General features: G+C 36.3%; 1 protein-coding gene across 6 annotated transcripts; it reads right to left on the reverse strand.

The window, feature by feature from the left end:
• Positions 1-1,466: 1,466 nt before the first annotated feature.
• LOC108603662 (forkhead box protein O) lies at positions 1,467-24,710 on the reverse strand. 6 transcript variants are annotated; one of them, XM_033293945.1, is made up of 10 exons: positions 24,618-24,710; positions 23,420-23,802; positions 17,544-17,832; positions 17,273-17,487; positions 4,566-4,858; positions 2,923-3,150; positions 2,543-2,756; positions 2,302-2,485; positions 2,072-2,193; positions 1,467-2,004 (listed from the first exon to the last, which is right to left on the reverse strand). In XM_033293945.1, the coding sequence occupies exons 3-10, from the start codon at positions 17,752-17,754 to the stop codon at positions 1,663-1,665; spliced, it is 1,809 nt and encodes a 602-aa protein (XP_033149836.1). In that variant the 5' UTR covers positions 17,755-17,832; positions 23,420-23,802; positions 24,618-24,710; the 3' UTR covers positions 1,467-1,662. The 6 variants fall into 6 exon arrangements, with proteins under 6 accessions (XP_033149836.1, XP_033149835.1, XP_033149837.1 ...); XM_033293944.1 differs by having other exon boundaries at positions 24,436-24,709; XM_033293946.1 differs by having other exon boundaries at positions 2,072-2,166; positions 24,351-24,709.
• Positions 24,711-27,938: the final 3,228 nt, after the last annotated feature.

The raw sequence follows: 27,938 nt of genomic DNA on the forward strand, positions 1-27,938 counted from the left end.
AGTTAGCAAGTGACAAAAATTGAAGAAAAAATGTGAAATGTGAAATGAAATGTGTTGCAAATTAGGGTCAATGCAAGTTACACTATGTTGCAAAAGTATGCGCAGCCTCAAAAAATTTAATTTATAGTAATGCAGGCGTAGCAACAAATGAAGTTTTCATAGATTTTTATGCTGAAGTCAAATGTTTTGCACATCCCATGAATTATGCTACGTTTGTGATTTGGCTACATTTTTCACACAAATTGTTGTTGCCACAACAGTTACTAGGAAACTGTAATGATTTTTTACTATAAAAAATATTATGCTTGCAATTTAAATAGCAAAACAGACTGTGGTACATATAAAATTAATTCTAAAAGTGCAACTGATAACTAAAGCAGCAAATAAATTAAACAACTTGCTATAAATATTTAAGTAAAATTTAGTCTATAATTTGTTTGTTTAAACTTAGTGTAACTAACTAAGCTAAAGCCTTTTGCTTTGCCAATATGCTCGCTTTAATTTTTCAATATTTAGCATGATTGATAAATTAATTCTAAAAGTACAACTGACGTCTAAAGCAGTAAATAAATTTAACAAATATTTAAGTAAAATTTAGTTAGCATAAGCTGTCAATGATGCGTTTGCTTAAACTTAGTGTAACTAACTAAGCTAAAGCCTTTTGCTTTGCCAATAATAATTTTTCAATATTTAGCACGATTGATAAATTAATTTTAAAAATACAACTGACAACTTAATAAATTAAACAAATATATGCAAAATTTAGTTAGCATAAGCTGCCTCTAATTTGTTTGTAACTAACTAAGCTAAAGGCTTATGCTTTGCCAATATGGTTGCTATAATTTTTCAATATTTAGCATGCTTGATTTACTTGAAGCAGCGACAACAACTGGCAGGACAGCGGCCATAAGTCACCCTAAGGACGCAATTAATTTTTCAGCATTTGCTCTTTTGGGTTGCCTTGACGAATTTGCGCTGCAGCTAAAGGCATTTGTGTGTGTGTGTGTGTGTGTGTGTGTGTGTGTGCGGCACGCTCGACCAACTCAGCAAATTAGCGTAGACCGTTTACGTGGGCGCCCAAAAGCGCTAGAAGGTCCTTCCTACATATTTGATGTGCGCGCACACAGGTAAATTGACTTAATTTGCTATAATTTAGAAGCGTCCTGCGCTTTAAAGCGCACAAATTGAAAAAGTAGCAATGAAAAGAAAGCAACACAAGTGGGTGGCACTTGAATTTGTATTATGATAATTGAACGCGTGTAATTGCCCTGAAGTTGTGACTGGGACTGTGAGCCATGAAAGATTCATGGCGAGCGATTGCTTTATACAGTTGCTACAATTAGTCAACGTACGTACAGGGCTGCTCATTCATATGCATAATGCGTTCTGATTTCTTTTTTCACTAACATTAACATAATTTATGCATAAACTGTCAGTTTGCATATTAAAAGCTTGACGCAAATTGAAAGCGAGTGGTTACTTACTTTGTAAACTGTATTTTCAGCTACACATCCGCTGCTTAAATAGAAAATTGTACACAATATTGTCCTTAGCTTAGGCTCAGCCACGTCCTTAAATGTTAAAAGCGTTCCATTGGCAAAAAAAAAAGCGACGACAACGACGATGACGACGATACGATTAACAAAATGTATGGCAACAATTCTAGTGAACCCACGAGGGTGGCGAGGTGACCACGCTAGGCTGTGAGTACTGTACGACGCGTGCATTAAGATTTGCTGCGGCGCTGCTTGAGCCCAAATCGAGGCTATTGTTGTTGTTGTTGAGCAGCAATTGTTGCTGCTGCTGCTGTTGTTGCTGTTGCTGCTGCTGTTGCTGCTGCTGTTGCAGTTGTAGCTGCAACTGATTCAGCTGCATTGCTGTGCTGCTTGAGCTGCTGCTGTTGCTGGCGCCGCTGCTGTTTGTACTATTGATCACATTGTTGGTAGCAGCTAACGGTATATTAATGTCCAGCAGCCCATCGTAGCGCATCTCCTGCTGCAAAAGCTGCAAGGCAGAACTGCAGTTCAGACAAGATGCATATGGCAATGCTATATGCATATAGAAGACTTACCTCCTCGACATTGCACTCGAGGCCGCCATGAAAGTTCTCCAGATTAAATTCGTCAATTTGCTGCGATTCATTGTTGAGCGCCTCCAGGCATTGCCCTATCAAAGTAGATGCGCAGTTATTATCTGCAAATGTTGCATGTGGCACACAGACAAAGTTAAGGATAGCAATAGGTATAGTGATATACACATTTATAGAAAGAGTTAGAAACTGCCACCAATAAAGCAACTTACCATCCAAGCTAGCATTGAGTTGCTGCTGCTGCTGCTGCTGTTGCTGCTGTTGCACCAGCAACACATTGCTATCGTTGCCAGCATCGAGCAGCACATTGCTGTAGGTGTTAAGCGAATCGGAGCTGGGCTCGCTATTGGGATACGCAGGCGACATTGTAGTGGTAACAGAATTAGGCGACAAACCCTGCGAACAACAAAATAATTTAGTGACTTGTGTGGCGCCTCTCGATGCTGCACTTACATCTCGCGCATTGTGCAGGCAGCCGCAGTTGAGCGAACGATGCAGCAGGCACTGCGGCTGCTGCTGCGTTTGTGGCTGTGGCTGCAGCGTGGAGTAGCCAACGCTACTGCCCGCAACTGCCGCATTGAGCGCATAGCCTTGTGGCAGGTTTGCTTGCTGTGGCGCTTGATACGGCGGCGGTGGCTGCGTGGGCAAACCGCTGGCGGCACTAAATCTGCTCCAGCCGTACGATCGTTGAGTTGCAAGAAAAAGAAACCAAATGTTGACTTTATAGACAAGTTTACAACTTAGCGTGCATTACGTTTTTACATGCCACCAACTCAAATGTTACACAACAAATAATACAATACAACAAAATCATAATCATAATCGTAACTGACCCTTGCTGCTGCAACATATCGCTGTGCAATTTAAGCTCATCCGCCATGGAGCCAGCCAATTGATCGAGCGCCTGCGCCTGCGCCTGCGTCATTGTTGAGTTCTGATAGTCAACCTGAAAGCCCCAGTCGGGCTCCAGCTCCAACGCGCGTATCGGACTCAAGCGGCCGCAGGAACTGGCATTGGATGAGGCGCGCTGACGAAAGTCCGGCGACAATTGAAAGCCGCCGCTGCTCCGCAAATTAAAATGCAACGAAAGTACAAAAAATAATACAAGAAAATAAACAATGGAAATAATAACAAAATTAAGTGTTAAGTTGCTACAATTTAAAAGTTTTAACTATCCATAGCTTAGTTAATTAGTTGGGCTTGAAACATGCGCAAGCTAAGGGGCAAAACTAGCTAAGAAATTAAATGTATGTTAATTAATTGTTAATTATTGAGGTGCCACAGTGTGTTAAATTAAGTTAGCAGCAAAGCTAAAATAAGTTACGCTCTTTATAAAATATAACACACATTTGTTTAAAGGAAACGTGAGTGAATAGTTGCTAGTTATATATACTACTGTATTAAATATGTAATAATAACCAAGTTAAAAAGGTAAGTATAGTATATTAATAGTAATAGTTTAAATAACACAACAAAAAACAATCACAATAGACCACATCCTGGACACAGCCTTCCAAAACCTACGAACTCACATCCCTCCTATCACACCCATCGATAGAAAATATTATAATAATTAAACTAGAAAGATTTCTATGATAACGAGTCAATGAATGACAAACAAATAAACAGAAATAAATGGAAACATATAAGTGTAAGTAAACAAGTTAAAATATAAATATGTTAAAATGTAAATAAAAAAAACTCAACACTAGTTAAAAAAAAAATAATAATGATAAGCAAAACATGCTCACATTCCTAGCCGAAAGCCCCAGTAGCTAAGGCTGCCGCCCCTGAAGCTTAAGTTTTAATTATAACCCTACAGCTATATAAATAAAATAAAATAACATAAAATAATTATAACATTTATATAAGTGTTGCAGCAATCATTTAAATTATAAGTTAAGTCTTGTTATTTTAGAATTTTACTACAAATAATTAAATGAGTCTCTGTCAGTAATAAAATTTCTCAAAGTGCTGCATTTAAAATATTTAAAGCTTCAGTCTCAGCGCATGCTGTGGCAGCCCTGATTATAAATATTAAAAGTTGTTAGCCTAGTTAGCCACAGCACTTCAATTTCAATTTCAATTCAAACCTAAATAAACTTAGAACTGAGATTGAGATTTGTTAAGGCTCCTTGTACCATATCTCACTTTCCAATTGTTAAACGTTCGGTTATGTTCAGAAGACCCTGAACGATTCCGGCGAAAATTAAATATAAAAAAAAAAAAGAGATTGAGATTTCTCTTTTACATGCAGCACATTTTAAGAAATTTGGTTATGCAACTAAATAAATCAAAACTGTCTTCATTTTAAGCAATCAAACATTTGCTTTGTTATAATTATTTTATTAACCATTTTCAGTGGCACCTCTGCTTATAAATTTTGTCTAGCTAAATGTTAAAATTGTTGATTAGTAAGCAAAACTAATTGTACAAACTACTTTAGCTCAATCTTTAGTTCCAAGTTAATAGTTACCTGTGCAGCGGACTCTCTGGAAAGTGATCGAGTCCCTCGCTGACGCTGCTGCTGGGCGAGGGTGTGGCATCATTCAAACCTGTCGCGCCAGTCTGACGCAGAATCTCGACACGTTTTTTAGCACGACCGCGTCGCTTCTCGTAGCGTGACGTTTCCATTGAGGCGGCTCGGCGACGCACCGACTTGCCGGGCTTGGCTTCCGGATTGAGCATCCACCAGGACGATTTGCCGGTGCCCTCGTTTTGCACGCGCATGAAACGATTGTGTAGCGACAAATTGTGGCGTATGGAGTTCTGCAAGAAATAAAAATAAAAAGCGAGTTGCAGGATTAATCAGCTCAATTAGCGCAGCTACAAATTTTGCTGTTGTTAACAATAAAAGCTGCTTGTTTGTCCTTATGCTTCCTTCCTAATGCGCACGTCGTCTTCAGTTTGCATTTGCGGCGCCGTTTGTCGCTTAAGCTGTCAATTCATATTTTATAACAATTGTCATAAATATCGTAATGACAGCAAATCGGCGAATAGACAGACAGACAGACGCACTTGCCGTCGTCGGTACCAGCTGAGGTAAAAACTCCATAACAATTACAAGGAAATGTGGCATGTTGCACAATGAGAAAAATATTTCACATGAAATGCCAATTTAATAGATTCAGTTGAGTTGCAAGGATATTTGAGAGAGTGAAGCTGTTTAAATTGGCTAAAAGTGCATGAAATTCTGGTTGATAAATTAGTGCAGCTGAAAGTTCTGCTTGGCATAAAGAAGTTTGGCATAAGATTGGATTTCAATGCTGAAATTTTAATTGATAAATTAGCGTTAACTAATCAAGCTGCCAGAAAACTGTTTAAATAATAAAATATAAAAATTAAAAAAAAAAAAAAAATTAGCGTAGTTCAGTTGAACTGTTTTTTAATTAGTACAATTTCCAGTGGTTCATTAAGTTCATTTATGTAATTTATGTTGTAGTTTGTTCAAGCCAAATTGATTATTTGAGTAATAAATGACTAAGCAACATACTGTATAAATAAATATAAGCGATTAACTATTAACAATAAGCTAAATTAATTTAGAACAAATGCTTAAACAAATATAAATAAACTCTTGATGATCCTTTCAATTGAAACTCAAAATCTCTTACATCTTCAATATTTACTTAGCTTTAATATTCAACTTTTATTAAGTTCTTTGCTTATTAATGCTTTTCGCGCAGTGTATAACCAAACAAAAAAAAAAGCGCACATTCAAACACGTTTAGCGTGGATTTGTCATCAGTTACAATTCGTTGAAAGGCCAAAAAAAAAAAAAGAAAGAAATAGATAAAAATAAACGCGAGTTGCGCTTGCAGAGCAAACTAAATCGAGCATTACAAACTAAACTAACTGTAAAAGCAAAGCAGCAGCCGCAGCAGCAGCAGAAAGAGCTAGCGATAGAGTGTGAGTGGTTGCGATAGAGCGACAAAAAAAAAAAAGCAAAACTGTGATGCGTCGCGACTTCAGCGCTAGCTCTAACTACAGGCGGCACATTGGCGCCATTTATCACCGTTGCCAGGACATGTGCGTGTGCTGGTGGGTGTGCGTCCATGTATATGTGTGTGTGTGCCGCACAGGTCGTCAGACTTGCTTACTTCTTTTTTTTTGGGTAAAACCAAAACTTTTACTTTGGCGTCAGTCGAATCTGTTGGCGTCTTTTGGCCTCGTCGTAATGACATTTTGGTTTTAGCCAACACACACACACACACACATACATAGCGAGCTTACCCTTTTTGTACTTGCATAAAGTTATCATTTTTATTTAAATGCTTAAGTGCGTCTGTAGCTTCAACTGCCAAACGTTTTTATTATGTTAATGTTAGCCCAGGCTAAGTTTAGGCCTAACTTAAAGCTTGGGCATTCATAATTTATAGCCACACAGCACATTGAATATTCATAAACTTAAATCTCGCAACTTCAATTCATCTAACTAATTGGCGCTATTAAATGCCAACAGACTAAAGTAACCTAAGGCAATGTGTGTGTGGTTGCCAAGACGTTGCAAGTTGAGGGGGGTGGGTTGGGGGTGGCATATGTAGGTCACACACAATCAAAGCAAAAATGGCAGCGCAGTTACTAAGAAATGCGTAATTTATTATATTTTAGATTGTGTTTTGCTTCAAGGAAGCTGCAACTATGCGTATGCGTATTGGCGGCTTCATTGAATTTCATGCAATGGAAATTTAATACATACAGCGCAAGTCCATTTGTCGCCAAGGATATGCGTACATGTCCTTTTGTTCACATACAATTAATGTGCACAAAGCGTGAGCAGTGTGTCTATCCCCACCCTCGATAATTTCGGTTACCCTGGGCTGCTGACCCAGTTATGCATAAAATAGTTCGAAGCTCTGTGTGGCAATTACATTTATTAGTTTTTATTTATTAGCCAAATGGGTGCAGACTACAGCGCACTGATTCATTTCTTTATAATTTATATGAGTAATTGCTAATGGGGGAGGCGCTGCCACTAAAATATATTAAATCTGCCGAGGGTTTGCCATTTTTTTTCTTTCGCATTTCATATTCATTGCTCTTTGCTCTACGAGCATCCCCCAGCAGTTGAGACACTGATACGACGACAACTCACATCAAATATGCATATTTCATTGGATCATTTGAGCGGCTTATGAAGCGCAATGTTGCCTGCCACAAGCCGCGGCAAGCGACAGTAAATAGCGCAAGACTTTTCCTTTAATACTGTAGCAAAATATAGAACTTTAAGTTGATATTTGCCAAATAAATAAATTAGAAGCGACATGCGCTTGAATTTTGTAAAGAATAAAAACTGCTGCTAACTTTATTTGAAAGCTAATTTCGTTTAATTATAAAATATTAACTAAAATACAACTTTAAGTCAACAAATATAACAACAAACTAAAGAGCAATATGCGCTTAAATTTATTTAATATTTGTTCTTCAATTCAAATAGAAAATTTAACTGCTTGCTTATTTTATTTAAAAGTAACTTTGTTATGTTTTATTCTTAGCTAAATTCGCTTCATTAAATATTAACTAAGCATAGCTAAAAATACAACTTTAAGTCAGCAAACACAAAAACTAACTAAAGCGCAATATGCGCTTGAATTTATTTAAATTAAAATCAATATTTCTGCTGCTATTCATATAAAAAAATTTAACTGCTTGCTACTTTTATTTCAAAGCTAACTTTGTTTTATTCTCATATAAATTGTCTCATATTAAATCAAATATTAATTAAATTATGCACATTTATTTAATAGAAATGCTAGCTAACTTTATTGCGCATATTCTAATCATCAAATTATTAAATATTATTAAGTCAATAAATATACTAATATATAATAACTAAAGCGCAATATGCGCTTGAATTTATATTTAATATTTGTGCTTGAAATTCATACAGAAAATTTTATTGCTTGCTAATTTTATTTAAAAGTAACTTTGTTATGTTTTATTCCTATGTAAATTGTGTCTAAATCAAATATTAATTAAATTAGACAAATTTAAAAAAAAAATGCTAGCTAACTTTTTGCTTTATAATTCTAATCAACAAATATTAACTAAATTACTTTACTCACTTTATTCTGTATATCAAATATTAAATAAATTAAACAAATCTATACGCTTATTTAATAAAACGAAAAAAGCAAGCAACTCTGGTTTTAAAAATAAAATTAAAGCAAAAATTAAAGCATTAAGCTTACAAATCTTTTAACTACCTAATGAGCGCTAAGCGCTGCAATTTGTTTAGAACAAAATAAAATTATAATGCAGCTCATATGGTAAATTTAGCTGCTTGCTAAGCATTTTTTTTATATGTTTTTATGTTAATTAAACAATTCAAGCAACAAATATTAACTAATGCATACAGCTTGATTTAATAAAAATGCAAGGCTCATAATGCTTTATAATTTGTTCATAAAATATTAATAAAATTATACAAATTGATTTGCATATTTAGTAAATAATAGTGCCGCATACATAAAGTCTTAATGCCTTTGACTAAACTTAAATGCCAGTTAGCCAGCCAGTTTAGCATATATACAAACATCGAGTATATAGAGCACAAAGCACAGATTTATATCGTTTATATACAAAACGGTAGAAAACCTGCTACTGCCATTTTACTATGGAAGCGTAAAAGGGTAAGGGAAAAATAAAAATAATGATAAAGAAATCGCGCTCCAATGCTAAACAGCTGCAAAATTTCTCATACATACAAATAAAAAAAAAAAATCAAACGCGTATAAAAAAAAAAAGATTATTCGCATTTAGATGTGAAATTGAGATATAAATTTTTGAAACGACAAGTGCATGCACAGCCAGAACAGCAACCCCCACTCTACGATTGTTAGCCTGGCCTACAGTTGCGCTAATTGTGCGGCACGCTAGTGGCCAAAATGCAGTTAAAAATTAAAGCGGCTGGTTCCGTTGAATTTCAAAAAATTCGCTGCGCCAATTTGTAAACACTTAAGAACGAAGACTAAACAAATTCCCCTCTTTATACAGCCCAAAAAAAAATGTATGTGGCTGCAGCGCTGTTTATTGTTTACGCCACAGTCTAATTAATTGTTTAAACAAGCTGCTCGCTCAGCGCTGAAATCGCATGATTATATATAATCAAACGACAGCTTGTGGGAAGTATAGCTATCAAATTAGCTGCGCTCAACTCAAAACGCAAAACTTGAAATCGAAATTGAATAAATAAATAGCCGCTTCACTTAGCGCTTATTAGTGAAATTTGCTTAGCAACATGCTAAACTTAGTTGGCTGTTTAAATTTAAATCAAAAAACTGCTTGGCCAGGCAATTCCAACCCCAATTGACCAGCTCAGCAGCCCCTCACCAGCCAGTTAGGCAAATATATTGGAGCCGCATTATCGCAGCTATGATGATGTGATGATGCGATATGAAATTGCAAAAGTTTGCTGCGTATCTTTTTGGCAAAAACTTTTATGCCTTGGCGACATGTATGAAAGTTTGCGATTAATCGCGCAGCATAGTGGCGCCTGCTAAAAAGAAAGCAGCAGCAGCTATTCCAATATATAGAAATATTCTTAGCTGCTAGCAATTGTTACCTGCAGCGGCGCCAACTAAGCAGCGCTAACAAGTGGCCACATACTTAACGAGCCAACTGTCTGTCTTGGCTGCAAGTGCAGCACATAAGTGTCGCATTTTGTCTGAAAGCAACAACAAATTGTAGCCACTTCATGCCAAATTATGTACAATTTGTGGCTGGCGCGGACATTGCCCCAAAATGTATGCAATTGCAATTTAGTCTGTCTGCTTATAAAGTTGTTGACATTCATTAAGTATACGCACTGTGTGTTGTGTGCGCGCTTTAAGCCAAGCTGATTGATTATGTGAGCAGCAACTTTTGGCACTAAGCTTAGCACATTTCTTTTGCCTTTAACTCGCCGCTAAATTTATTGCCGCCTCGAACATTAACCGGCCACATGAATCGCATGGAATTGAAATGATGAACGCGTGGCGCGCTCTCTACTTAACCAACTAACCATTGGCGCGTTGTTGCCCTTTTGACCAGTTAAGACCATCAATTTTGTTGCCGGCGCTATTCAGGCGCTGACAGCGCGCGTGTTAGTCCTGGACACGCCTTCGCACAACTAAACTAAACAGACAGACAGACAGTCCGCATGGGCAGCAGCAGACAAAGCTGCGCTCACAGTTTACAAGTTGCAAGTTCTCTGTTGTCAGTTTGCAGTCATAAACTTAAGCGCGCATTTAAGTGCCTTTTATGTTTATATTATAATGCTCAACTTAAGCCTTTTGGTTAGCTTAATTTGCTGCTCTGAGCCTGCACTAAATAAATATAAACTTAAGCAGCAAATTGAAATACTCATTCTTATAGTTGGAGTATATATAATCGTAGTCAAGTAGTCTTTTGGCTACTGAAGTTCTCTTTTCACCTTTATGTCTATATTTTATATTAAGCCTAAGCAGCTAATTTAAATACTCTTACTTAGAGCTAAAACGTTAATATGTTTAGCTCACTAGTTTAGACTTCGTAGTTGCTGTGCTTAGCAAATTTAAAGACTTATACTTATAGTTGGAGTATAAATTATCGTATTCAAGTAAAGTTTTTTAGCTACTGCAAGTTCTGTTGTCAGTTCTGAGCCTGAACTAAAGAAATATAAGCAGCAAATTTAAATACTCAAACTTATATTGTAGTTAGATATATTATCGTATTCCAGTTAAAGTCTTTTGACTACAGCAGTTCTCTTTACACCTCTGAGCCTGAAGCTGTCATAAGTTTAAGACGGAAACTTAATTTAAATACTCTAAGTAAAGCCTTTTGACTACTTTAGCTTGCTCAGTTCTTAGCCTGATGTTTCAATAAGTTTAAGCAGCTCATTTAAATACACTTATTTATAACTTAAATATATAAAATCATTCGCAAGTAAAGTCTTATGATTATACTAAGTTTTGGCTTTGCAGCTCTATCATTAGTTATTGGCCTTAGCCTTTTAGTTACTCTTATTTATATTTTACTCAACTAAATGTCTTTATCAAGTGCAGTCTTTTGACTACTTTAGGCTTCGTAGCTGCTGTGCTTAGTCTGAGATTTCAAATTTAAATACTAAATATAATAAATAGTTATAGTATATAATATAACTCTAAAGTAAATTCTTTTGGTTATACTAAGTTTTGTTTTTAGAGTTGTGGCATTTATTTTGAGCCTAAAGATGCCATAAGCTAATGCTTGACATTTAGTTACTCTTATATATAAAATCTTTCTGAACCAAATATATTTATTAACTACAGTCTTTTGGCTACTTGTCTGTCATCAGCTACTGCTGCTTTTAGTTAGAGCATAGCATAGATATTGATATTGAGCTATTGAGTAAAATATTAACTCAAGTAAAGTTAAGTTTCATAGCTTGCAGTTCTGTTGTCAGTTCTGTTGTCAGTTCTGTTAGCTCAGAAACTCTAGCATATTAAATTTAAATATATCTTAAGTTAAGTAATTTGGATACTTTGAGTTTTACATTTGCAGCTCTGTTTTCAGTTTTTAGCCCTAAACTGGTTACTCTTATTTATAGTTAGAGTAACCAACTAAAGCCATTTGCGGACTTTAAGTTGCTTATATAAAATTCTTTACAATTTTGCAGCAATTTTTCTTTCAAAACTTATACTTACTCTAACTACCCAACCCGCCATACATAAACTATATAATTTTATTATCTTCTGCACATGTTGTGTGGCTCTGTCTTGGCTTATTGCAGTCCACACACAAACGAAATACATAAAACAGTTAATCTTTCTGCAAGTTCTTAAAGTTTTTCAGTTTTTTTTGGCGCTGGTCAGCAGCAGCAGCTCTTGGGCTCTTGTTTTATAGTCTGCTTATGATGATTGCCATTTTATGAGCTAATTTCTTCATAAATTTGTGCACAATAATCATTTTTATGATTATTATTTGAAGCATCTATAGCTATATCTATATGGCTTGCCATTTTGGAAACTCGTTTAATGCATTATTTATTAATACGGAAAGTTCATTAAATGCCAAACTTTGTGTGCTACAGTGCAAAAAGCTAAACCACATTATAAATCACAGACTGGATATAAAAAGAGCAAATGAAATATAAAAATAAATAATATAGAATGCACGACTTTTCGGACATATAATTGGCACACACACACACACACACACACACAATAAGTAAACTGCGCACTTTAGCTGTGTAGCTTACATATTTTGCATATTCGCTGATATTTGAGAGCATGCCAGATAATATTTGATGCAAAGCTCACGGCTCACGGCTCACGGCTCACATGTGCAGTTGGCATTGTTTGGGGCCCGGGCCACAAATTTGTTGAATTTTACGGCTTTTGGCCAGACGTCGGCGTTAATTAGTGCAACGAAATGCGAACGTGCTGTATAAATTCCAATGCTATAGACAGAACGTTGCTGCTGTTGTTAAAAATGAAATAAAATGCAACTAACCTGGGGCAATGTAAACGCTAGTGCGTCCCACAAAAAGCAAAACTATAAAAAGTTAATAATATATTTTAAGCAATTATAGCGCATAAAATCAGACTCTGTCTTATCAATTAGTTGCTGCAATTAATTGCTAAACTAAAAATGGCTGCAAGTATTTAAAGAAAAGGGAGGCGCGTCTGCTTCCGTGTTGCTGGCCGACGACAACAGCAATAAAAAGTGGGCGTGTGCCAGTGACTACTACGCAATTGCCGGTACAGTTAGTCGAGACACGACAGCAACAATAACAACAGCAACAGCAACATATACAATATATGCACATTGAAATAATAAAATTAAACCGCTTAAACTGCTCGTAGCAAATATAAAATATATAAGCAAATCAGCTTTGAGTTGAGCGAGCGCGAGAGAGAGCGAGAGAGAGAGAGAGAGAGAGAGCGGGTAAGCGGCAAGGTTAATGCTTATTTATAAATAAATATTATAAGCAGCTGAGTATTAATGGCTGCCGCGCTCTCTCGCTCTCTCGTTTGGCATTTACACATTTTTTTTTTATATATTTCGTAGCAAAACAAAAATATTTTGATTTTTTTCGCTATCACGCGCGCCGCATTTTTTTTTATTGTTGTTATTGTATAGCGCTGCACAACTAAATGCGTCGCAAGCCAAAGTGCAACGTGGCGTATACTTGACGCGTGCAAATTGCGCTCTCTCACTCTATTGGCAATTGCATTCTTTTGCGCTTAAGACGCAGTTCTGTATAAAAAGAGGGGCTGGTCTAGGGCGTGTCCATTTGGCTCTGCCCTGTCAAGTTGATTATGCAAGCAAATGTTTGCTAAACGCAGTTAATTAATGCCATTATTTATTAGCAGACAGCGTCGTCGCCACTGCAGAGTGGCAAGGATTTTATTAACAGCTGCGCTGGTTAAGCTAAAGTGCATTGCCGCTGACATTAATAATTAAATATGTGTAAGCTCAGAATTTAATGCGCTTGCAGTTAAATAAAATTGCAGCCTATTGAGTTGTAATATATTTTTGCTAAGTTGAACTTAATCTAACACTATTAATGCTATTTAAGCTTTGAAGAAAATTATAAATTCTAAGCCTGTTTGCTGTTGCTTGTAGTGTTATTAATAATAACTATATATGAGCAACTTGGAGCAATAAATAAAATTGCAGACTATGCAAGCTAAGCATTATAAAAAATTATAAATTCTAAGTATAATTGCTGTTGATTGTTGTTAATAATAATATCTCAATATATGAGCAACTTAGAGCAATAGGCTAATAGCTAAAAGCAATGAATTTGAGCTCAAATGCTGTGCTTGGGACTAAATAAAGTCTATGGAGTTGTAATATATAAACATATACTATATAAAAAAGATTAACATACGAATATTTAAGCTAAGAATTTGTTTAAGTTAAGCATTCTATGCAAAATTTGTGCATGATACTGTTAGTTCATATAAATTACTTTATTTATTATATTAAGATCAGCTTCACATCAGCAACTTTAAGCTAAGAATGAGAATTTCCAATGTCTGAGTAACACTAGTCGAATAGTAAGACAATTCTTATAAATTCAATGTAGACAATTAATACATTTTCTTTTTAAATGACAGTTGTTTACACTTAAATTGATAAAGTTGATGACAACATTGACTTGGATGACTTCTGGATGTTTCTATTAGCCCTGCAGTTGTAATCATTTAATTGATTTCAAAAGTGATTCTAGAAGAGTCTAGTTTAGACATTGTTGGAAATAATGATACTGACTATACTTTTACTAAATTCTTTATTAGAATTTTAATACATACTTGTGGTTAAAAGTTGACTTAAGCTAAGAATGAGTCAAAAGTTTAAGATCTTAGATTATGTAAGCACTTCAATTGATATATTAAATAAGTAAAGTAATTCTAAACGCGTCTAGTTTACAGTTTATGCTGCCTAGTAAAGCTGATTTACAAACTAAGCCCTGTAGCTAATCCTTACAGCAATCTATGATATAAAATGCATACAAAATATTGAGCCAAGACGCTCCTAATCACTTCTAATGCAGCTCAAGTTGCTTTATCGTATTACAAACTCAACTGCTAGTTGCTGCTTACAACGCCTTTAATTCAGTTCAAACTGATTGGCAAGGCCATTAGCCACTTCAACGTAGCTAACATGACTGCTTATCTTTAAATAAAAAGTATCTAAGTTTTTTTTTTCTAAGAAATTATGCACGCCATAAATCAAACGCATTAAGCAACTTGTCACTTAATTACGCTCTCACGCTATAAAAATGTAGCAGCCAAATAAACTACAAAAAAATAAAATAAAATGTACTATACAAAAATAAATGCTTCTATATATTGTATATATATAGCTAGCGCTATAGATATGCAACTTTAGTATGCGCGGCGACACAGACAAGAAAACTTGGCACAAGTTCAATGGCCAATGAGTTCTTAGCCGCAAGCGACGTGAAGGGCGTGAAGGTAAAATCAAATTTAAAATTCCACAAATGTCAATGCAGCAGCAGCAGCAACGTTGACACTGTGTGGTCGCCAGCAACAGCAACTGGCAACATGTTGCATAAATTAGCAGCAACTAAAGGAAGAGCTGTGGCAACTAAAAATTATGAAGGAATGCAGCAATCAGCAGCTGTCGCCTAACACTGTCCCTTTCAGCCAGGAAACCGGAAAAACGCTGCACACAAAATATAAAAATAGTCAACTGCATGACATGGCATAAGATACATGCGTGTGTATCTGTGAAGTTGTCGCGTGTTTTTTTAGCCAACTGCTACTTTTTGCACAATCAGCGACTGCGGCTTGGCTTAAGAATTTGCAAGCAGACGAGTCACACTTAGAGCGTCAGCAATTTAATTTTTTTTATATGTAATTGTTGTTCACGTAGGCAAATCTTATCACGTTGTTATTATCGGTTGAGGAGGAGCGACTTCAACTACTTCCGCGAATATTATAAACAAATAACAAAAGTTTTGGGTTTCTCTCGCGCCCAACAATTGGGGGTTTTGTCTGTTTGCCGCAGACTGCGAGGTGTTAACTTTAATAACAACAACAATAGCAATATATTTGTATAGCTTGGCGTACTAGTGAAATTAATCACGTGACTGCAAATGACGCATAATATTTTCCACAGACTTAAGCTCAATAGCGTTGCGTATTAACCCAATTCAAGCATTAACCCATGTCATTGAACTGCTGTAATATTTAATAAATTTTTAAAATACAATATACGTTTGTGCGTTTCGTAGTATTTTGCGCTTTTCTATTTGCGCATGAATGAATGTAAACAAAACGTAAACAATCAACTTTTTTTTTGCACAAAGACTGCAGCGCATTTATTTGTAACTTTTTCAGTGTCAGTCGCAATACGTGGACCAGCGAGTGAGAGCCACTGAGTGTGTGAGCGAGAGAGCAAACGAGCATATGTAATAATTCGTGTTTTTATTAAGTAACATGCAGTAGTCAAAGCAGCAGCAAGTGGAAACGCAACAATGTAAACAACAAACGTTGACAACAGTCGACACACACATATGCATGTATGTGTGTGTTGGCCACTGACCGAGACACAGTTAAAAGCAGCAGCAAAAGAAATTTGTTGTGAAGCAAATTGCTGCAGCTGCAAATGCGGCGAGCAAATACACTAGCAAATTTAATAATATTTAAATGTTTATAAACATGTAATTATGCTTTAAGCTCAACGCCTATACAATCAACATTCTATTGTTGCTAGCGCTGTATTTAAATTAAGTAAATGTAAGCTATTAAAACTGGCTATTTATATTTAGCATACAAAGCTGGTTTAGCTTAAAGCGTCGTAGGTAATAAAAGCAACGAAAAAATTGATATAGCTTATAGAATGTTAACAATGTTAACAAAGCAGTAATTTTTGCATATAATAAATTCAGCTGACTTCAGTCCAAGATTTTCAATTTATATTTTAACCACTGAGCTGGTTTAGCTTATAGCTTAGTTAGTTTATTTTAATACAAACAACATATTTTAACTAAGCAACTTTTATGCAATAACTTAAACTTATAAATTGTTGCTTGCACTTGGTTAGAATATAAATCTTTGCTGCAAACATGTTTAAAAAAAAGAAATTAAATCTTTAAACAAAATAAATGCACTCTAAGTTTTTCAAATTAAATCTTAAAAGAAAATAAATGCACTCTAAGTTTTTCAATTTATATTTTAAGCACTGAGCTGCTTTACAGCTGCTACGTTCTTTTCCTTCAATATAAACAACATATTATATTGAAGCAATATTTAATTTATACTCTAAGTTTGCCAATGTATATTTTAAACACAAAGCTGCTTTACTTAGCTTTTAGTTTAGACTGCTTTAGTTAAAAAAAAAAGCTAATTTTTGTCTCTAAGCTATTTTTTTGAAAAAATAGTTACAGCTTTTACTTATTATTATTTAAATAAGCTAATTCTTGTCTCTAAGCTACTTTTTTGAAAAAATTGTTACAGCTTTTATTGTATTAATTGCAGCTGTTGTAAAAAATATGCTGCAAATATTTATAAAATTTATTCAAATGCCTTCTCTAATCTACTCAAGCATTTGTTACATTTCTAATGCACAAACTAAGCTACTCTTAAGTCTAGCGTTACTAAATTAGAGCACATTATGCACATTATACTGCTCGCTTGCCTCACTTTCTTTTTAGCCATGAACTTGACCAGTTGTTTGATGTAACGTTAAGTTGTTGGACACACTTACCTTCCAGCCGGCGCTGCTATTGGAATCGCCTTTGTCCTTAAAGTACGAAACATTCTGTACCATCCACTCGTAGATTTGGCTAAGCGTTAAACGCTTATCGGTGGCCGAGCCTATAGCATGCGTTATGAGATCAGCATAGGATAAATTGCCCCAGGCATTGCGACGGGATGAGTTCTTTTTGGCCGAATTGGCATTCTGTATGGCCTGCTGTGAGTCTGCAAAAGTTAACATATTAACAAAGCTATAAGTTGTAAGTGTTGCTGGAACTTACCACCAGCTGCCAGCTGCTGGTTGCTGGCCTTTGTGCTGTCCAGCTCATCGTTGGGCTCGACAAAGTTCTCGGGGCGCGGGCAGGGCCAAGTGTTGGAGCGCGCACGTGTCTGTGGCTCAAACATATCGGCGGGCAAATCCCCAACCAGCTGATCCAAAGGCAAATCCGAACGCGGCAGATTATGCCATTCCTGAGCAAATCCATCCATCATGTAGAACAGTTCGTTGTGCAGTGGCAGGTTTGTAACTTTTTTTCTTGCTTGTTGTTGGGCACGCTCCAAGACTCAAAGCTACCAGAGGAGAAGTGAGAAAAGCGTATTGTGTATTGATTAATTAGCTGCTGCAATAAGCAAATAGTCAATAAAATGTTATGCCTCAAAGCAATTCAGTTCAGCTAACCTGTTTATACGTATACTCAATGTGTCTATGGGGCGTATGCTGATTACGAATTTTTGTTTTGAGTTCTTTGTGTGCGCGCCTTTCAAAATAACAAGTTCGTTCGAACTGCGTCGTATTAAATATTTTCGCAGAGTTCCAATGAAGTTGGCTTAGTTTAAAATTCTATATAAAATGCTTAACTAATAACAATATGTTTAGACGCGCATAGGCTGTTTATTATTAATAATGTGCGGCGCTCTCTCTCGCTCTCTCTCGCTCTTTGAGCATTAACTGCTATCAGCTTGTCAACTCGACAAGAAATGGCAATGGACTGATAATAGTATGGGTTATGATCTTGTTGTATACATGTCTGTTGTATTGAGTGTTTTTTATATGGTTACGTTACCCCACAAGCTAAATTGAAATTCATCAAATGCAGCAGCAACAACAACAAAGTTTCAATGCACTTATTGTGCAAAAAAAAAAGCAGTTCAAGTGCCTTATCAACGAGCAAACTTAATTAAATAAGCACGCATACACCAAAAATTTATATATATGCGCCTATATCTATATACTTAGTGTTAATAATCTTTTGTTAATATATATAGCGAGGTGTAATCAAAAGTCTAACGACACCGCCGGCCGCGCTGTCTGCATTGCTGTCCATTGATAAGCGTAGCAAGGAATTGACAGCTTGAACTTTGTACGGCACATCAAAAATTAAAAAAAAAATAGGCGCTGACCTTTTCGGCACTCAAATTTGCGCTATACGAAAAGCTCTGCGCGCTGATAAGCAGCGCTTGCTCTTGCTCTTAATTAAGAGCGCGCCGCAGTTTGCTCTTTCACATGCGCTTTGTAAACAAATTAAATTCGCTGCCTGGCTGTGTGTGTGTGTGTGTGTCTCAGCACACACTCATGCTGAAATGAATACTGTACGAATAAATATTTTTCTTTTGCTTGCTTTTCGTTGTACGAAAGAGGCGCACAAAAAGCAATAAACATTGATCGCGAGCGCGCGCGCTCCCACAGTATTTTTCATAGTTTTGTTTTCATTGTTTTCTTCTTCCACTCGCTGCCTCACACTATTTTCTGATTCAAAAACTCAAACTCAAGCAAACATGTGGCCCGCGCAGAGAGATCTTTGGCTGAAAGAAATACCTTGAGAGCAACAACTGAGCTGAGAACGCGGAAGTCGCAGAATGTTCTTTACCTTGCTCACACACACACACACACACATGCGAATCATCATCATATTTTTGGTAGCTACCTGCCCAAACTTTTGCATTCACACTAAATAATTCTTAGAATTTTACATTAACCATCAATCTTAAGCAAGCTAAAAATTTATTATGGGACTGGCATTCAAAATTATTTAACAAATTATTATTATTTGCATGCTTAAACTTAAACTTAAAACTGACCTAAGACACTAGCAAATACTAAAAATATTGTGCACTAAACACAATTAACATTAACTTTCAACAACTGCCAATTTCTATATTTACATACACAAAAATAATAAATATTGTAAACAACGCACTAATTTACATTAATGAATCATTAGCAACTAAAAAAATATAAAATCTAAAAATAGCTGTGACCAAAAATCAAAAATGTTTAAACAAATTTAACAGAATAATCGTATTAAAATCGTTTGACATTAAAATGCAAATGAGACTTAATCTAGATTTTAATGCTAAGCTGCTATTAAATGAGCTTTAATCAGCGCGCTTCAAGTTCTAACAACTTTCTCGATATTTACAAATGCCAAAAATGTGACTTCATTCACTAAATTAGTTTACAGCTAACTTTTATTTAATAAACTCAACAATAATTAATGTCTTCATTTCATAGACGCCACAACGCATTTAATTCAAAAATAAAACCTACCTCACAAAAAGCAACATAGACCCACGCAAAAAAATAAAAATAAACAAAAGCAAATACAGAATTTTTGAAATAATGAAGAAAATTGAAACTGAGGTGTGTGTGCTACATTTCAAGCTAAAATTTGACCGTGAAAATGAACAATGAACCAGCGGAAAATGGAAAACTTTTGGACTGCAACAAATTGACGAAATGTGTCAGTGTCAAATAATCAGTGCAAAAAGTAAGAGTAAAATTGGAGGCTGGAGAGAGCGGCGCTCGCTACTCACTAAAAAAAAAGTTTGGAGCAGCGAATGCGAAAATGAAAGCAATAAACAAAACACACATCATAAAAAGTAAAATAACAAGAACTAGAACTAGAAGAAAAAAAAGAAAAACAAAATATAAAAAAGCGGCAGCAAAACAAAAATAACCAAAAAAAAGAATTAAAGTGTTGCGTAATTTCTTTTCGCTCTTTAGCGCGCTCGCTCTCACTTACGCGCTGGCTGGTGTGCATGTGTGGGTGGCTTAAAACAATTTAGCCAAGACTTTGATAAGCGCAGTTGGCGAATATTTCAAATATATGCATAGTGTGCTATGTCTTATCAGAATTGTGATAAGCTGTTGGCAAATAACTCTTGCGGCTGCTGCTCAACAGATGCTCAGCCATGTGACATTGGCAGCCAACCCCTTTGGCCAAACCAGCTAAGATTCAGTTACGTGGAAGCTACAAAACTTAGGCCCACATGTTCAAACACACAGATACAACTACGTGTGTGTGTGTTTGTGTGTGTTTAAGCATAACCCGTCAAACAGGATTATTAAGCAAAGTAAGTCAGCTACGGCGCTGACTGGCTTTGCTTTAAAGACGGTACCGGTGGCTACACACTTTAGAGACAGGCGGCGGCCCTGCACAAAAAAAAAAGATACAAAAAACAGCAAAAAAAAAATATATATATATAAGCGTATATATAAAAACTGACAGCTGCTACGAACCCAAAACTCTTTTAGCTCCGCTCTGCTTACGGTTTGGTCTACTTATTGCTCCGAGAGATCTTCCTGAGCTATCAATGACGAGGTTATGCCCGTCTTCTAGATTGATTGAAGAGTCATTCAAACGACCTGTTGCACATATTGATGGCGACCTGCTGATTAACAATTGCGCCATGGTCAAGTGAAACTTGAAACAAGAAATCAAAAAAATCAAGGCGTGGAAAAGAAAACTTTCGCCGCACAAGTTAAATTAAAATTACAGTGCTGCATATCAAAGATGAAACGACTGAAATTCAATTTTTATTCGATCAGCTGCATGCTTAAATTATTAATATGCATATTAAGTTAATTCTTTTGTTCAAATTTAACTGAATTCAGCATAATAGAATAAACTGAAAGTCAAAGTTATGGCAAGGTCGGCTAGCTAATATTAAAAATTTAATTTTTGCGCACTTTAGACAATATTTCTAGCAAAGCCCTCAAGAGCTGCCTTATCAATCGAACTTAAGTGCAAATTTACTAATATATATATAACAAACTGAAAATTCGAATGTCTGCTAAATTTTTAGTTGGAAATGCCGGCACAACTAAAATCTCAGCACTCGCTCGCATTTTTTTTACTTTTTTTTTATCACACATGGGAAAGCTCTTGCTTATCACACACGCACACACACACAGCGCGACAGTTCGAAATGATAACAAACACATTATATATGCGTATGATAACTGATATATATATTTTTTTTTGCTGTGTTTATTGTTGCCATGTGGACACATAGGGCCATCACTTGCATAGACATATGTACATATGCTTAAGTACATCGTTTGTACATTATATATACATCTTGGCATTGCCTGTCAGCTTATCGTTGCCGGCGCTGAACTCAAAAAAAAATATATAACGAAAACCTTGCACAACAAAATAATTTTTTTTTTACTTTCAATCTGCACTTTAGTTTGTTTGAACACACACACACTTAGGTTTGTATGTGTGTGTGCTTTTGTAGGGTTGCATTTTGCCTTGCAATTTATGCCAATTGCATTTGCTTGTCAGTCTGACTGTCAGTCCGTCACTCAGTCTGTTGCTTGCTTTGCATGATTTTGTCATTACTTTTCATTAGGTTTAGCTGGGTTCGCAACTAAATCATTTGGAGCCCAGCAGGCAGCCATGTGTTCAACAGTTGAGAGCTCACAATTTAATCCGCAAGCTTCAGCCCTCAACTCAACTCCAACTGCTAGTCTTAAACTTATAGTACTTCTGTTTAAATCGCACTAAATCGTTAAGTTACAATATGCACAATTTAATAACATTTTGATTTTTACGATTTATGTGCATTTTTATTATTCTACTCAACTGAGTTACGACTTATAGCTGTTTTAATTTTTACTGCAGTTCAGCATATATTCGAGCTCACATTTTCCATTAACTATTTTATACGCTTGTCAAAGTTGCTCTAGTCATAACTATATATGCATACTATATATATTTGCTAATAATTTATTAACTCAATTATCGCGGAAGCGCATTCAAATAAAAGCGCATTGCAATTTGCAAATACTACGCCGGACTCTTTCGCACTTGCATTTTAGCGAGTACACGTGTCATGTGTGGCGAGAGGAAGGTCAGAAGAGTGTCGAGCGGTGAGCGAGAGCGGCAGAGAGGAGAGCGGGAGAGCCACACGCGCCGGGCATTTCGCTAGGGGAGTTGAACGGGGGAACGCTGTGCAATGTTTTATTAATCAAAGTCGTTTGGAAATCATAGAAGAAAAAAAAACTATATATTGAAACGCTTTGGAGTGATCAATCGATCAACAAATGAGCAAATGACGCGTTTAAAACTGTAGGCAAAGCGAACTGTATATATGGTATAATATCCAGTTGATTTGAATAAAACAAAATTATTCAGACTCGTGTATAAATTGATTTAATTAAGCCAACACACACAGTCAGTCGATCAGTCAGTCAGTCAGTCAGTCAGTCAGTCAAGTGCTTAAAATATATGTGAAAAATATTTTAACTAAACGCAACACGCAAAAATTCAGAAAGTAGAACAATCCAGTTTGCTAAGATTTAAGCAAACAAATTGCTTTCAAGCAAAATATAGATTTACTTATAAATATTTTGACAATAGCTATTTCTAGATTATGCCAGTTTGCTTAAATTTGCTGACAAACAAAAACAAAAGCATAAGCAAACAAGGGCGGCCACAGAGCAATGTAAACAATAAATGCAGCTACAGTTAACTAAACTTTCTCAGCTAAAACTTATCAATTTGGCAAATGAGATAAGCATACATAGATTAATGTTATACTTGGACTAAATTTTGAAGATCTATTGTGCCAGCTGCATAGGCCGCATAAGCTCTAAACTAAGCGTAGGGTGCATAGACAAAGAGAAGAGAGAGAGAGCAAGAGAGTGAGCGCAGGCAGGTTTTTATTGTCTGGGCGCTGCTGCTGCTGCTATCAGCGACGCGTTCTAATTTTAGTCACATTATCAGTGTTGCTCTAATTAAGATCTGTGCACTTAACTCTCAAAAGCACAATGGACACTAATCAGAATCAGCTCGAGACTAGAGAGACACAAGTTAACTGCTTAACAAAATATTTGTAACGCTTATTAGAAATGCATTTTATTATTTACCAGCTTCGAGTCCAAATAAGAAATTTGTAGTTGATTAGTTGTTGATTATTTATTTTGTGCACTGTTTTCTGTTTGCTTTGCGTTCACTTCAAATAAATATGATTATCTTTTCACTTGTTTTTTTTTTAGAGTATGCACTAATTATAGCAAGCAAAACTTTTGTGCAGGTTTCTTCTATTATTTAGTTTCAAACTAACTGACATAATTTTTTACTCACACACAGACACAGGCACACGCACACACGTGTATTTTGTAATGTAATGCAAACCGTAACGTATTTCTTTACACTTGGATTTATTTATTTATGTTTATGTTTTCGTCTTCTTATTATTATTGTTGTTATCAATATTGTTTTGTGGGCGGCTTTTGCTCTGTTGCTCAAGCTATAAACAGACAAATTAAACAGTATTTAAGTAAGCAATAAAAATAAGTATATTTTTATATAAAAGAGCGTACATATATGTATATTAAGTATATAAGCATATAAAAAAGCTTGAGAGCTTTAAGAGCACGCGCAAAGAGATAGATCAAGAGCGTGTGAGATTGAGAGCGAGCGAGAGAGCGCGACGTTGATCGTCGTCACGTCACCAATTCATGCCAATTGGACGCATACAGATATTAATTGGAATTCGTATAGGAATTCAATGAAAGCGTGCGGCAAACACTCACACACACACAAACACACACTAGCGATCTACATATGCATAAACTTAAATACATATATATGTACATACATACATACATATATGTTTGCTTAAAGTTCAAATGGAAAAAACTGATATAAGCACATTGAAGTGTTAAATTTAGTTGCGTCTTTTTGCGCTTTAGTCCAATTAGAATTTTTAGCATTGACTACAGTCACTTCATTGCCGGTTCAAGTATATTATTTATTATAACTGTTAATACTACGCATGCTTGCTACGCTTTTTACTTGTAATCTCAACAGTTCTGCATGCCTTTTGTTTTTGCTTTCTTTTTACAACATTTTTCACGCTTTATATAAAAATTGTATTCACATTTATTTTCTTTTTTTTTTTTTGATCGTACGTTGAGCGCGTTTAAACGGCACAACACGTGATCGAGCGAACGGTTTGTGGATTGTGGAGTGCGGGGGAGAGAAATTCGAATGTAGCGAATAGTGTATTGGGGCACTTTTTGGTAAAGTTGGGGTTAAGTAGCGCGCAAAACGCTCAACGACCTCGTGGCTTTTAACCGCAAAAACGCAACGGACTCTGCTTGTGTGTCTTAACTGCTTTCTAGTTGGATGCGAACTGACAACTGATTGGTATACGAAGCGCTACAAAAAGCGAAACGACGAACAGGCACACAAAACCAACCAGCCCCAGCCCCAGCCCCAGTACGTTTTCTCTCTCACACACACACACACACGCGCGCATACATAGAGCGCGAGAGCGTAAGCATAAGAGCGCAGCGGCTGGTCAGCCTGAGAGAGCTTTGTTTGCTGTGGCTGGCGTATCTTTGCGTTTTAGCATCCACACGCACACACATTTACTTGCGTTCCACATAAACGCGCGTTATTTATTTTGGCGAGCGAGCACACACATCTTTCCACATGAACTATAAATAATACAAATAAAGCTGTAGTTTACCTCGATTTTATTTAAACAAATTCTTTACTCTATCAATCTGTATTTTAATAGCGATAGCCGCCGAGTTGGGTTTTGGGGCCCGCCTCTGCCACATTTGCTGCTGATAAGCCACTAAAAATGGAACGTCCAGAGCAGCAGCAGCAGCAGCAGCAGCCTCTTGTTATCTGTGTCAGGGCCCAATGCACTCAATTGTGGAAAATTTTCCAAAATTGCATTCTGATAATGTTGAACACACATAGATTTGCTATTTTTAAATATGTATGTTAGCCAAAGAGGTGTCGAGACCGCTCGGGGACTGATACCAGTTTGCTCATAGACTGGTTCGAGCGCTTAGTTTTAAATGTGTGCCTGCCACATAAATTCCACAAAATTACGCTGCTAATGAAGTCTAGACGTTGCGAGCTTAAGTAAGGCTTAGCGGCTTTATGGCCCAGACTCCGACTCCGACTCCGAGTCCGGATATTCGATATTGAATAAACTGCAAGCATTAATGCTCAGGGTTACAGTTGTAGTTGTGAATGAGCGGCCAGTTGCAAGATCATAGATTTCAGTGCATGTAGCACACAAATTGCTTTAAATAAAATATGCAAAGCCACAACGCTTGACAGCTCAACAGTTAATAAATTTAAACAGGCGCGTGTCGAACAGCCCAAAAAAAACAAAAAGAAAAAAGAAAACCAAAACGTCTAGCCTAGTGCTGCCAAAAATTTGACACAAAACATTAACTCAGGTTTCAAAAAAAAAGACGCGTGCTCGGACTTTGGCAAAATGACCATGCAAAAGATACAGTGGAGCTTCACTTCAACAACAAAATTTAAAACAAAAATTGTAGAATGTAGAAACTGAGCTGCATATCGAATAGAAACTTAATAGAAGCAGCAGTTTAACATAGAATTTAAATAGGGAATAATACTTGTGGAACAAGAGTCTAAAATACTATATTTTGAAGATTAATCCAAATCTAATAAATTAACTGCTTACTAGCCAAACCAGCTCTACTTACTTTACTAAGAATTAGCAATGTATTTTATCATTTTTTTTTTTTGCATGATTTGTGCACAAATAGGATCAACCCCCACCACTCTGCTTACCGGTAACTAGTAAAGTGGCTATTACTGATCCGCTGACTTTACTTTACTTTGTTGGATCTAAGCAAAGCCGTTCTATATTTTTAACTTTAACTACGAACTTTAAAACTAAATAACCTATTTAAATTACATTTTTTTCAGTCAGTTCATTTTACTGAGTGCTTACTTTAATTGTATCTATGCAAAGCCGAGTACTTATGACGTCTGAGCTTATGCTGTCTAACAAGCATCAAATACCGCTGTTATTTTCATTTCATACACGCTCATTTTCATTGCTTACCCCCCCACTCCACCCCCTGCTAAGCTTAGTGTCCAAGCAAATCGACAACGTAGTTGAAAAATGAGCACGTCGACGCGTCGGCGCAATTAGAATTAGATGGGGAGTAATGATAAAAGCCGGCATTTGGCCTTCAAAAAATTATAATTTTTGTGTTTTAATAGCTTAAATGTATGTGTGTGTGTGTGTATCTGTGTGCGTGTAATGCACAGGCGGGGGCGACTGTATGCGTCTGTGTTATTTGATTAACACTATATGAAGTTTTTGTTAATGTATAAGTGGAATGTTTGATCGCCGAGCATGTGTGTAAATCGAATTTTAATACAGAAACTGGAATGTTTGTATATGTCTGTGTATACAATATGGCTTATTGCTGAGTAGCATGTTTAATGAGTGCCAAAAATAAAAGTAATAATTAAAATTAAAGCTGCTGCGGGGGATCCCCCCATGCGATTAAATTCTTCGCTTTACAACTGCAACTGCTGCTGCTGCTTATTAAATGTGTAAAAATTTATTATACTCAACGGGGTCGGGAACTTGTTTTCATTTTGAACCTGCGAGAATTGACGCAATTGAAAGAAAAAGCACTCAGTGCTTACCCCTGCCCCTGCAACCGATTAACTGTCAATGAAAGTGCGACTTAGATTGGGTTCGGACAATATGCTACAACGTCGGCTATATAGCGGTAACGGAACGCAGTTGATGATGATGACGACGCTTAATATGCAAATAGAACCGGGCCCCAGTCATATAAAAATTCAAACTATTCATGCATACATATACACAAGCTATATATACTATATATCTATGTGCGCACATGTAAATTTGATGAAGCACTTCCTTAAGTAGCTAGAAGATACAGCTACGATATGAGAGAGTTTCTGAGATATACAAAGAGCATTCTCTCTTTGAAGAACGCTCTTCCAAGCTTCCAAGCTACGAAACGCTCGCTAGCAAAACAGCCAAAGCAACCACGTGGTGTTTCAAGTTCAGAGCACAAAGCAGAATAGCGACAAAATAGAGAATAGAAAAATAGCAGCATAGCGTAGAATGTCAAAATGATGAACGTACATCAAACTGATGTAAGCTAGGCCATTTGCTATATAAGCTAAAAACGAGTTAATAAAAACAATAACAAAAGCAAATTAAGCGGAAATAAAATATACAACAACATAATCTAAACGCGATTATGATGTGCGTATGCCCAGAGTGTAAACAAAAACAGTCAAAACACTTCAAGTGAGCGCGAGAGCGCAAATTTGCGCTGATCCGCAAAGTATTTTAATTCGTAAATTAGAAATTGTCTAAAGCGCAGTTTAAGCGCCAAAGTTGCAAAGTTAGAAAACAAATCTGAAAACCTAACCTTACCTAATGTGGTACTATGAATGATACGCACAGCTTACAGACACACACACACACACACACACGCAAGCACCTACAAATATTTCCATCCATAAATACCTCGCATAGATACACGCACACACACACATACAGAGGCGGCACACAAAGTAGCGCAAAAACGTGGTACGCGGCCGCGTTCGACG

This window comes from Drosophila busckii, chromosome 3R (assembly GCF_011750605.1).
Source record: "Drosophila busckii strain San Diego stock center, stock number 13000-0081.31 chromosome 3R, ASM1175060v1, whole genome shotgun sequence".
In the NCBI taxonomy this organism is placed as follows: Eukaryota; Metazoa; Arthropoda; class Insecta; order Diptera; family Drosophilidae; genus Drosophila; species Drosophila busckii.